Genomic DNA, 13,531 nt, shown 5'->3' with positions numbered 1-13,531 from the left:
CCCTCCAACCTGCCCTTCCATTGGCAGGTGCTGGCTTCCTAGAGAAGGATCATTACCATGGGGTTATATTTTATGAGGGACTGTGCTTTCCTTGCTTGCCACTCTAGCATTTGAGTGCCCACTAATGCGTTTCTATTTACAAACCAGTTTTATAGTCAGAAACTTCCTAGACATTTAAAAAAAAAAGTATTGTTTTAAAATTAGTCATGAAAAATTCCAGCAAGAATATGCACAGGCTCCTCCTCCTCTTCCTTCTCCTCTTCCTTCTCCTCTTTCTCTTCCTTCTCCTCCTCCTTCTCCTCCACCTCCTCCTTCTCTCCCTCTCCTTCTTGTTCTTCTCCCTCTCCCTCTCCTTCTCCTTCTTCTTCTCCTTCTTCTTCCCTTAATTTGTTTCTGGTTTGGAGAAGAGTAGAAGAGGTCATTCTACCATTCATACTGATGCTCTAGGGCAGTGGTTCTCAACCTCTCAATTTGTAGCAATGAGAATACATAATGAATATCAGGTATTTACATTCCGAATTATAACTGTAGCAAAATTACAGTTTTGAAGTAGCCACCAAAATAATTTTTTTGGTTTGGTGTCACTGCAACATGAGGAACTGTATTGCGAAGTCATGGCATTAGAAAGGTTGAGAACCACTGTTCTAGGGCCATGTTGGCAAACCTATGGCACATGTGCTGGGGGGGGGGAGCTGTTCCTCTCCCCCTTTTTGCACATGTCTGAAGACATTTCTCACATGACCTGCCCCTTTGCCCAGCAGCCTAATGGGAGTACTTCCTCCCTCCTCTGTCTGGGGTAAGGTAGGGGGAGGGCTCACATGTGGCTTAAGGGTTACAGTTTGGGCACTTGGTCTCTGAAAGGTTCTCTATCATTGGTCTAGGATATGTATGCTTAGAAAGGAATGAAGGGGCTAGGTAACTCAGTGGATAGAGAACCATACCCAGAGATAGGAGGTCCTGGGTTAAAATCTGTCCTCAGAGATGTCCTAGCTATGTGATCCTGGGCAAGCCACTTAACCTCAATTGTCTAGTCCTTGATATTGGTTGGTATTTATTCTAAGATAGGAAGTAAGGGTTTTTAAAAAGTTTTAGATTAAAATAAAAATGAGAAGGGAATAAAACTAAATGTGCATTCCTAGTTGGTAGAAAATCATGATAAATAAAATGCTAGATAAGAAGAAGTAAGGAATTTTGTTTATAAATAAGTTCTCAATAAGCTAAAAAGTAATGCCTTGGGTTTGGATAATTTTTTATTAAAATGTTCAACATATCAAGTTAATGGTAAGTTCTGGACTCAGGCAAAAGTGAAGTAAGCAAATCAAATAAGATCCTAGTTATATTTTCACATGTAATTTTTATTTGTGGAATAGAACACTATGTTTTAAAAATATTTTTTGAATATGTCAAGTTGTAAAAATGTGATATTTTATACCAAAATAAATATTTTGAATTTTGGTATCCCCTTTCTCTCTTTTTTTTTTGTTTCAAGAATATAATTTTTCTAATATTTGACTATAGGATTTGCAAATTTCTCTTCATGTAGTAAGATAAAAAGCCAGACTCTACGTGGGTTTGTCAAGTTGTTGTTTTCTTTAAGTACTCAAAATGAAGTATAGCAGTTTATAAACATCTTTATTAGGATTCTAGTTTTAGATTAGGTTTTTATGTGTTTTTCTTATTGTGAAGAAGAGAAAAAATGTATGCACACTTTTAAAGATCTTCCCTTTTGAGCATATAGATGCCAAGAAATATCCATGTCTTTACTGAATCTTTTTGCTTTGCCCTGAGCTTACTTATTAAATGAAAACATGAAAGTTCATGTGGAAAGAGACTGAAATTGAACTATGAGGGGAAAAAAGAAAGCATGTGCCTTTTTTCAGAAGACTGGCAATTTTATTAAATGAGTCATTATGTTACAATGTAATTTAAAAAAGTTTATCTTTTCATGGTCTGGTATCATAATGCTATAATTGGGAAATAAGACATCAAAATTAATTTATTTAGTATCATTGTGGCTAAGTTGTCATATTTATTTTCTTGGGGATGAATTGAATGGAAGTAATTCATTCTCTCTCTTTCTCTCTCTCCTTTTGTTTTTGTCTCTTTTTTATCTTCCTTTGTCTTTCTCTCTTCCTCTCTTTCCCTCATGTCTCTTTCATTCTCTTTAATATGACAGATGTGGATGAATGCCAAGCCATCCCTGGGCTCTGTCAAGGAGGAAATTGCATTAACACTGTTGGATCTTTTGAGTGCAAGTGCCCTGCTGGACACAAATTTAATGAAGTGACACAAAAATGTGAAGGTAAGACCTTTTATGCCCTATTTCTCAGGGGTGAGTGAAAGCTGAGGAAGTTGAAGGAAACTCATGCTTAATGACCAAATTGTTTACATATTATTCTTTTATCTTTCATTTTAAATTGCCCACGTAAATATTCAAGTAGAATTTGTTTACTAGGAATAATATACCCTTTTGGTGCTGAACCAGAATGAAACTGCAGCCTTTTTTACTTTTATTGATTTCTGATTAAAGATATAACTGAGTCAAATAAATATTTGATTTAAAATGTTTGAGATGTTTTTACATAGCTTTTTTATATAAAATTGAATTCAATTGTTATATATTCTTGGGGTGGTACAATTTACTGGTTGTTTTCTATTTTATGATTTTTTAATAGAAAAAAGATTTGGTCATTTAATTGGGGAGATTCATTAAATATCTCACTAATTCTCATATTTTACATGTCTAATGTGTATGTATGTAAAAAACTCACAAAATCCATTAAACCCTTAAATAATTTTGGATAATATTTTCTATTCTGTTTTGCCTTTGGATTATAGAAAGTGATTTTGACATTTTGAATTTAATTGAATGCTTAAAAAGTTAGTGCTATATAGTAAATTCCTTCCATAAGATTCAGTACATATAAATTACTCAACATGTTCTCAAGTTCCATTTAATTGAATGGATGGTTTGTTGAAAATAGTTATTATAATATTTAATTCTTTCCATAAGTGATAAAACATTCATTGTGAGTCATTTGCCTGCATTTTTATCCTTTCTCTTTTGTTGCTATTGTTGATAATTGTTAGAGATGAAACCTAAATTAAGTGAAACTCCGAAATTGAGGAGTAGGTAAATAATTTATATGTTAGGATTAGACTGTTAAAATACCTTAAAATTTCAGGTTCCAATTCTGGCAGAATTCTGCTAAAATCAGGTTTTCGAGCCATTGGAATACCATGTTGCTTATCATCGATGCCCATCCATTAGAGGCTATTATAGATGTGTGCTCTCATTGATATGATCATTTCTTCTTTGATACAGATTGATTCTTATACATGCCTTCTTATCTTGTGTGATTCTAGTCCATGTTCTACCACAGATCCTTTTAGATCTTCTGAATGTGATGAGAGTCCTCCTCTTACTTCCTTTGCTTAAAATATATTTCCTTGATCATATTTTCTTGTAGTATTTCTTCAGTGAAGGTCATCATCAGATATTTGTAGCAGTCAACTTGTACCCACTATACATATAATCTCTCCTTTGTCCATTGAATTGCTTGTAATTTTACTTCTTTAAGGCTCATGATGTTCTAAGATTCATAACTTTATATCATTGCTAGGAGAATATTTATGTCAAAAATATGGGTCTTTTCTCTGAGAGAACAGCTTGATTTCATTAAAAGCATTGTGAAGTTTCCCCAATGCAAACCAGCCCACTCTTTTCCTCTTATTTGATTTTTGGCCCAACTCATTGTCCATCTGTATTTCCTTTCCTGAATATAAGTACTGATGGAATAAATTATTGGACTGGCCATCCAACTGCAAGTATTTCTGGGAAGTAGGCATTATTCATCCATTTAGTCTTTCCTGTTTGGATTATTAGATTGACCTTTTCTATAATTATGGATCTTGTGGAGGGGGCTGTTTTATATTCTGGGATTTAATGTAAGCAGCATATATCTGCAAACAGGAGCATCTGGAGGACTTGACCATCTATAAAAATTTGTACCATTTAAATCATTTGAATAGCATCCCCCAATGGCTATTATTTTATGAAGACTTTTGTTGAAATATGTCTCCTGATGCTACTAATCAATAGATCATTGAACAAAGATATTCTTCTGAAGGAAACTGGCCAGAAAATGACGAATGGATATAAAATGGAACAAATCTGTAATCATTCCTTTCATCATCTATTTTTATCATTAGTGACAGAGAAATCACTACAGTTGTCCCCAATATACTATATAAAAAAAACTAGAAATGGCATGCAGGAAGATAAAGTAGGGATATGTCTGACCAAATATACAATGAAGGAATCTAATTTGAAAGCAGCATGATCTTGAAAACATTAAAAGATCATTTCCCAAGATATCTCAGAGGAGAAAAAACAAAAAAGTGGGGAGAAAGCTCACAAATGATATTAATAATTCACCAAAGCATCTAAGAGACTATCATTAACTACTGTCCATGTCTGCTTTCTCATCTTTATAAGATCTTTATGAGAATGATCTACAAGTGAAATAAAAGGCATGCACAATAAAAATATGAGAAGGGAATGGGCAACCTTTTGTAGACTCCATAGCAAACTTTATATTTATAGTCTCTTAATTCCAAAAAGAGAAAATATAAGCCCATGTTGTTTTTATTTTTTTCAGTTACAATAAAAAGAAAGTATTTGATTCTATAGTTCAATATATATCTTTTAAAACTTCCTATTCTATCAAGATATCTCTTACACACACACACACACACACACACACACACACACACACACACACACACACACACATATATATATATATATATATATATATATATCAAGATTTTACAGAATTTGAAGGGGAAACCAAAATAGTAGGGTGGCAGGAAGAAGCACAGTAGGCTGCTCACCCCCCAAAAAGTTCCTTCAAACAGTTGCAGAAAACATACCAGACTAAATCTTAATAGAGAAATTTTTTTTAAAAGTCATAAAAGTAACTTTTCCAGCCCAAGTTAGCATAGAGATGTGAGAGGTCCATCCATTCAGGATGGAGTCACCAGGAACAGATGTACGGAACAGGTTAATGCAGGGAAACATTGTGTACCAGAGTAAGAGAAGGTCCTAAACCCAAACTGGGCCTTAATAGGAAAACAGGTTCGAATGGCAGCTTTGTCACATACTTCCCATTGCTAGGTAACAGTTTCAGGGTGGACTGAAAGGAGATCTGTGCCCAAGGGTGGCATTTTTAAAAAAATAGGGAATGGCCACACGCCCTGGGCTATGTATCCATAGAGGAACAAATTCTGAAACAAGGAATAGCAATGTGGCTCAGATCCCAAGAAGATAAGAGGATGTCAGTTCCGGTACCTATACTAGACTGAAGCCTGCAAAAGAATAATCAGGGGCAGGAATCTCAAATCAGGGAGGAGCCAGCTATTTTGTCATATTGAAACAGCAGAGCTTCCCAACTGTCTCTTAGTGACTGAATCCAACAGCGGTTTACTATTACTTGTTCTAAACTCAAGTTTCAGAACTTCAGGGGAGCAGCAATCAGAATTTTCCCTGGCTCAGACCACTTTGTAAGGAGTGAAAGCTTATAGCAGCCCATCCTGAATTGTCCCAGACAGCCTGAAATAATATCATAAAATTGATATTGTAAAAAAGTAGCACCAAGAGCAGCTCGTATCTTTGCTCTGCAGAACCTGGCCCCCAACATCAAGTCTAAAATCAAGGAGTAGGGGGCAGCTGGGTAGCTCAGTGGATTGAGAGACAGGACCAGAAGGTCCTAGGTTCAAATCTGGCCTCAGACACTTCCCAGCTGTGTGACCCTGGGCAAGTCACTTTACCCCCATTGCCTAGCCCTTACCACTCTTCTGCCTTGGAGCCAATACACAGAATTGACTCCAAGATGGAAGGTAAGGGTTTTAATAAAAAAAATAAAATCAAGGAGTAGGCTGAAAGAATAAGTGAACATGAAAAGATTCCTACCCCAAAGAACTATTAGGGTAACAGATATTGAAGTCATGAACTGCAAAGAAGAGAATGACTCTAAAACATACACAAGGAAAGCCTCAAAGAAAAATAGCTTAGTTATGAATTCAACTAGAATCCTTAAAAGACATGGAGCAAGAGCTTTTATTTTTCAGAATTTTAAATATTTTTAAATAAATGAAATGGAAAATTTGGAAAAGAAATTAAAACTATGGAAGAAGTAATTGGAAATAGAAAGGCAACAACAGCCTGGCACAAGAAATACATAATCTTGTCCAATCAAAAATTATCTGAAAATTTGAATGGAACAAATAGAAACCAATCATTCTACAAGATAATAGGAGATATTAAGAAAAAGCCAAAACACTGAAAAATATAGAAAAAATTAGGTCTCTTATAGCAAAAACAGCTGACCTGGAAAATAGGAGAAAAAATTTAGAATTATTGAATTATATCAATGCCATGAACAAAAGAAAAACACAGATGTCAATTAAAAAAATCTTAAAGGAAATTACCCACATTTCTTAGAACCAGAGGGCAAAGTAGAATAGATTGAATCCATTCTTCATTTCTTGAAACAAACTTCCAAATGAGCACTAGCCAATATCCAGAACTTCAAGATGAAAGGAAAAATACTGCAAATAACCAGAATGTAATAATTCAAGTACTGAGGAGCCACAGTCAAGTCAAGATAGCACATGACTTAGCAGTCACCACTATTAATGAATGGAGAGCTTGGAATATGATATACCATAAAACAAAGGATATAGGCTTACAGCCAAAAATAACTTCCCCAACAAAACTGAATATAAACCAATGGGTAGAAAAGTGAATCTTTAGTGAAATAGAGGACTTCAAAATATTCTGAAGAAAATACCAGAATTGAATATAAATTTTAAAGTTCAAAAACAAGAGTTAAGAGAAACCCCCCCAAAAAAAGAAAAATAAGAATGGATTAAACAAAGATAAATTGTTTATATTTTAACATGGGGAGATGGTACATATATCTTCTCTAAACCCCATCATTATCAGGAGTGTCAGAATTCTAGGGATGTCTTGATGACCTTAAGAGAAGAATAGAAAGAGAGGGGAAGAAGAAGATACTAGTGAGAGAATGAAACGAAGTGTATGGGGAAATTATCTTACATAATTAGTTGAAGTTTTTACTTCTTTACAAGAAGAAAGGGGGAAAGGAGAAAAAGAAGGGAGGGAGAAAAAGAAGGGGGAAGGAGGGAGGGAGGGGGAGAGAGAGAGCGAAGAGAGAGAGAGAACCACTTACCCAGATGGAAACTACCTCAGAAACCAAGTAGAGAGCATTACCTCTGGGAAAGGGGGGGGATTTGGAAGTGTCAGGAGTTGCTGAGTGGTCAAATAAGGATAACAGAAAAGCCTTTAAATTTAGCAATTAAGAGATAAATGATAGAGCCTTCAGACCAATTTCACTTGAGCAGTGAGAATGGAAGCTAGCTTTCAGGGAATTAAGAAAGTGAGTGGGAAGTGAAGAATTGGAGGCAACTAGTATTACAAGGAAGTCGAAAGAATTTCAGATTTGAAGGGTCTTCAAAGACCTTTTTGTGTCTAGCCCAGACCTGAAAAAAGGATTTCTTAGATCCCATACCTGACAAATATTCATCTTGTCTTTGTTAGAAGATGTCCAATGAGGAAGCATTCATAATATATGGTGACCTATATGGCCTTTGGTAGTTCTAATTATTAGAAATTTTTTGTTCAGATTAAGTTTAAATTTGACTCTTTGCAATTTCTGACCAACTTCCCTGTTGGCCCTCTGGGAGCCAAACAGAACAAGTTGAATCCCTCTTCCACATAACATCCATTCAGCAGATGAAAACAAGTGTTTTGGGATCATCCTCTGGGATGCTATTTGACTATGAATAATACGTATAAACACAATTGTCAATGAATCAAAACTTTGAGTTATCAAAAAGTCAATTCATTGTGACCCTAAATAAGCACATTGCCTTGTATAAATTACAGACAAAAATGAACTCAAAGAAATCTCTGAAAAAGTATATGATCAGAAAAGGATATAGACTTATTAAGGAATAGCAATGAGTGATAATTGATGGACATATTCCCCCTAGCTCTTTTGTTTTAATTTAATCATATTATCTCCTTGCCTTAGCTATACATGCACATGCATTCCCTCCACCCATATCTAATAGAATGTTAACTCTTTGGAAGCACTGGCATGGCTTATAGAGCTTTGTGTGTTACCAATGGCTTATATAGTAAGTGCTTAATAAATGCTTGTGGAACTTAAGTTGAGAAAGTACCTTCTTCTTAAGACCTGTGTTATTTCCAAAGACTTGACTTTTAATCAACTCAAAAGAATATTCTTAAACTAAATAATGTTTTGGTCATTTGTGTCTTGGCAACAAGAGTAATACTGTAAACACAAATTTGCTTCTCCTCTCTCCATTCCCCACCCCTTTATAAGTTTTCAGATGTCATGCTGGTTTTGCTTCTTTCAGGTCAACCCTTTGGCTCCATCTTTCTGCCCATTATGTATTACAGACTTTAATTCAATTTATATCCATCAAGTTGGAATAGACCCACTTACCTTTATGGAACTTCACAATGACAATACTGTTTATGTTAACATCAACTCTAATATAAGCAGTAAAATATTGTTTGGTTTAGCCCCAATCCTAGAATAGAAAAATGGTGATTTTGCTTTTAAAAATGTCAAAATGTTGCCTTTAAAACAAACATGGAGAACTTGAGTCAGAAGACACTTGAATCTGGTTCACTCATATCTGAAGTTTTCTTTGTTAATTAAAAGCTCTGCTAAGGCCTGAAAACTTCAATTTTGTTCAGCATCTTTGGACTTTTAAATTGAGCCTAAAAGTGCTTTCCATACTATTCCTCAGAGATCTATAGTAGAAGCTTCAGCAACACTTAACAGTTCAAGATAGAAAATTCTATCTCCTAGCATGCCCATATAGGGAAGGGAAGGTGGCCTACATTATTAATATTTTAACTGATCCTTGAGTTTTCTTGTAGAAGGACTGTGGAAATATTATTAAGAAATGTCCTAACTCATTAAAACAAAATAGAATTAAAATAGGAATAATTTGGTTGCTATTGAATGGGACAGTTATCATTGTCAAGGTTTTTCTGCATTGATAAAGTGATGTCTGTGACTGTCACCTAGAAATGACTAGGTCTTGGTGAGCATTCACTTTGCAGTAACCCTTCAGTAGGCTTGTGGTGATGTACTGATATACTAAAATGAGGATTTTCTGATCAATTCCAAGAGTTGTGGGCTATGCCTCCCTTACATAATGAACTTGTCTCTGAAGATTTGTGTATAAATTATATTTTGGTGAATTGAGTTAAGATTTAGAAAACAACTACCATTTAAAAAAATTCCATGATAAATTGTTTTGAAAAGTGTGTAATCACTTAATTAATTAATATATTTATCATTTTATGCAAACAATATGTTCCAAGAACCCTTCATGTAAGCTGAAAATGTATAATAGCAAACCCCATTATTTAAAAAATATTTCTTAGATGACCATCCCTAGTTACTTTATGACTTTTCTTAGGCTTGTCAGAACTACCAACATCACTACTCTTACACTTTGGGGCCTTTATTAATAACTAAATAGAATTCATGAAACAAAGAGAAGCCCTGTTGTAATGCAGACATGACTTATTACAAGCTAGAACTTTGGACAAAGACTGATGTGGGAGCCACAAAACAAGGTAATGACTCACATTAAGGTTTCTTAGAGTGAGAATGAATGTGATTGGGCAAACTACTGTGAGACTTATAGATTTAGCATGTAAATAAAAATATTTATTTTACCTATTTTCTGCCTTTTTCAATTGCAAACAGGTATATCTGAATTTGTGTGTTTTGATTTTGTGTAAAATAAAGTTCTACTCTTTTTTTAATTCATATTTTCATAAGTCAGTTTTACTAAAAGTGATATCTAACTACATTAGATATTGAATTAGGCTCATGATTTAAAGTTGAAAGAAATGTTCAAAGGTCTTTGAATCCATTCCCCTTATTTTCCAAAACTGAGGTGTACAGAAGTCAAGTGATTTACTCTAGGACACACAAATAATAAGTAGTAAAGCCTGAATTTGAACACAGATTTAGAGTATTTAATAGCTAAGGTGTATTATCATGTTTGATGCTCAAAATACCCATTGAGGAAGGTAATGCAAATATTCTTATTACCATCTACCAAATAAGAAAATCAAGATGGAGAAGTTATTATTTTCCTAAGATCACATCATTTTCAGTGTTACTGGCAGGTTGGTTATATAGAAGCAAAAAAGCCTGGAATTAGGAAGACCTCAATTCAAATCCAGCCTCAGATATTTATAAGCTATGTGACTATGGACAAATTAGTTAATTTTTATCTGCCTCTGTTTTCTTTTTTTCATTTTTCCATTTTTATTTGGTCAATTTCAAACATTATTCCTTGGTTACAAAAATCATATTCTATTCCTCCCTCCCCTTCCCCCATAGCCGATGTGCAATTCCACTGGGTATTACATGTGTCCTTGATCAGAATCCATTTCCATGTTGCTGGTGTTTGCATTAGAGTGTTCATTTAGAGTCTACATCCACAATCATATCCTCTCAACCCATGTAATCAAGCAGTTATTTTTCTCCTGTGTTTCTACTCCCATTGTTTTTCCTCTGAATGTGGATAGTGTTCTTTCTCATAGATCCCTCTGGATTGTTCGGACCACTGCATTGCCACTAATGGAGAAGTCCATTACATTCGATTGTACCACAGTGTATCAGTCTGTGTATAATATTCTCCTGGTTCTGCTCCTCTCGCTCTGCATCACTTCCTGGAGGTTGTTCCAGTTCCCATGGAATTTCTCCACTTTATTATTCCTTTGAGCACAATAGTATTCCATCACCAACATATATCACAATTTGTTCAACCATTCCCCAATTGAAGGGCATCCCCTCATTTTCCAATTTTTTGCCACCACAAAAAGCGCAGCTATGAATATTCTTGTACATGTATTTTTCCTTATTATCTCTTTGGGGTACAAACCCAGCAGTGCTATGGCTGGATCAAAGGACAGGCAGTCTTTTAGTGTCCTTTGGGCATAGTTCCAAATTGCCCACCAGAATGGTTGGATCAATTCACAATTCCACCAGCAATGAATTAATTTCCCAACTTTGCCAAATCCCCTCCACCATTCATTACTTTCCTTTACTGTCATGTTAGCCAATCTGCTAGGTGTGAGGTGATACCTCAGAGTTGTTTTGATTTGCATCTCTCCGATTATAAGAGATTTAGAACACTTTTCATGTGCTTATTAATGGTTTTGATTTCTTGGACTGAAAATTGCCTAATCATGTCCCTTGCCCACTTATCAATTGGAGAATGGCTTGATTTTTTTTTTGTTGATTTAGTGCTTTGTAAATTTGAGTAATTAGACCTTTTTCAGAGGTTTTTGTTATGAAGATTGTTTCCCAATTTGTTATTTCCCTTCTAATTTCCATTACATTGGTTTTGTTTGTACAAAACCTTTTTAATTTGATGTAATCAAAATTATTGATTTTACATTTTGTGACTCTTTCTAAGTCTTGCTTGGTTTTAAAATCTTTCCCTTCCCAAAGTTCTGACGTATACTATTATTCTGTGCTCACTGTCTCTGTTTTCTTATCTATAGAATGGGAATATAACTCCTACCTTCTATGGTTATTTAGAGGATAAAATAATACTTGTAAAGTACTTTGCAAACTTTAACACATTATTCAAATGCAAACTATTATTTTTATATTACTATGATGCTTTAAAATACAAGATGCTTTATGAATATAACTTCATTTGATGCTTATTATCACTTGTTTGTTTCCTTTCCTCATGTTGAAGATAAGGAAATTAAAAGTCAGAAAACTTAAGTGATTTGCCCAAGGTTAGAGGTGGGATTTGAAACTCCTGTCTTGTGGTTCCTAGGCCTATGTTCTTTACATTATATCCTGCTGCCTTTCTAAAGACAGGATGAGAAGCAGCTAAGAAGCTCAATGGATAGAGCACTAGACCTGAAGTTGGGAGGATTTGGGTTTTGCATCCTTGGCTAACTCACTTAATTTCAATTGCCTAGCCCTTTTTTGCTTCTCTACTTTGAAGCTAATGTTTAGTACTGATACTGAAACAGAATGTAAGTTTTTTTTTTTAAGTCTTGAGGAGAAATGGTCAAGATTTTTAATACTAGGTTAAGGAAAGTTATTGATCACTTTTTGTAAGCTTTCTCTTAAACTAGGTTTAGCTCTGAAGGAGTTTATTTCAGAACAGAATCATTTTCTGTGTATAAGTAGTTTAAAGGAGCCATATTTGAACAAGTTTTCCAAATACTGCATTTCTAATATATACATCCTCATTTTTCTTGCTGATTCAATGTTTATAAAAATAATATATTAAATATTTTATTTCTGAAATGTGAAAATAAGCTTTAAAATTTTTTCAGTCTTGGGTTACCCCATTATATTTTTAAAATTAATACTGTCCATTAAGATTTTTCAGTTAAGGTTTCTCCCCTTCCTCTCTTAGTGGGAATGTTTAGATGAAAAGTTATCCAAAACTAACACTTAACCAAATGGATTCTAGACATGGAAAACAGTAATAGATTAAACATATAACAGCATACTTGTCTTGTTTGTGATGAATATAGACCTTAAAGAATGGGGGAGAGGAAGCTGCCAACAGTGTATACCTATAGTCATTCCATTTTGCAGTCATACCATATTGGTCTCCTTAATATAGCCTAGCTAGTGTGAAGATGAAAGATGTCTTCCCACACAACTTTCATAGAAAGAGGTAGAAAAAATTACCTCACATTTTCCTTTGTGATTCTTTAGATTTGCACTGAAATATTGTGTTAGCATATACAGTAGTTAGTAAGATAGTAATAATAGTCATATTTATTCTAGTTATGGTATACTTTAAAATTTTTTAATTGCTACTATATTTGACTAAATATATTTTGTGTAGCTGCTATTGCTTCTCAGTCACAAAATTAGGTTGTTTTTATTAACAAGAAATTTATGGTACATGACCTCATCTGAGTCTTTACTCCCACTTGGCAATCCTTCTCTTACTGATGTCTGATCTCATTTCTCAATATGATTATTTTAAACTTTCCCTGTTTTCAGGCCCTGAAATTTTACCCCTTAAAACTCCACTTTTGTCAGATGGCTTGGCCTCCTAATTAACTGAAAACCTGGTCACAACTAGCTGATATGTAATTATATTCCTTTTTTAAGTATTCTGTGGTCTTATCAACCTGGCCTCTTTATCACATACAATTTTCCATTCCCCATCTCTATATCTTAGTAATGGCCATCCTACATGCCTGAAATACTTTCCCTTAAATCTTATCTCTTGGAATCTTGTGCCCCCTCCCCGTCTACATGAGGCCCTTCTTCATTATGCTTCCCCAATCACTAGTGCTTTTCTATCTCAAATTACCTTGTGTTTATTTAGTATTTACTTATATGTTATTTTCCTTGACAGAACATAAACTCCTTGAGAACAGGTACTATTT

At 34.4% G+C, this 13,531-nt stretch overlaps 1 protein-coding gene across 4 annotated transcripts in view; it reads left to right on the top strand.

The window, feature by feature from the left end:
• The window catches only part of FBN1 (fibrillin 1), a 319,830-nt gene that overhangs the window by 150,452 nt on the left and 155,847 nt on the right, over nt 1-13,531 (top strand). For all 4 annotated transcript variants that reach the window (XM_056810161.1, XM_056810160.1, XM_056810162.1 and 1 more), the window contains exon 8: nt 2,177-2,302. In XM_056810161.1, the coding sequence (XP_056666139.1) occupies nt 2,177-2,302 (126 nt within the window). The remainder of the gene's footprint in view (nt 1-2,176; nt 2,303-13,531) is intronic.

This window comes from Monodelphis domestica, chromosome 1 (genome assembly GCF_027887165.1).
Source record: "Monodelphis domestica isolate mMonDom1 chromosome 1, mMonDom1.pri, whole genome shotgun sequence".
NCBI classification, from domain to species: domain Eukaryota; kingdom Metazoa; phylum Chordata; class Mammalia; order Didelphimorphia; family Didelphidae; genus Monodelphis; species Monodelphis domestica.
The sequence above is the reverse complement of the archived record's forward strand: the minus strand, read 5'-3'. Positions and strand labels throughout refer to the sequence as shown.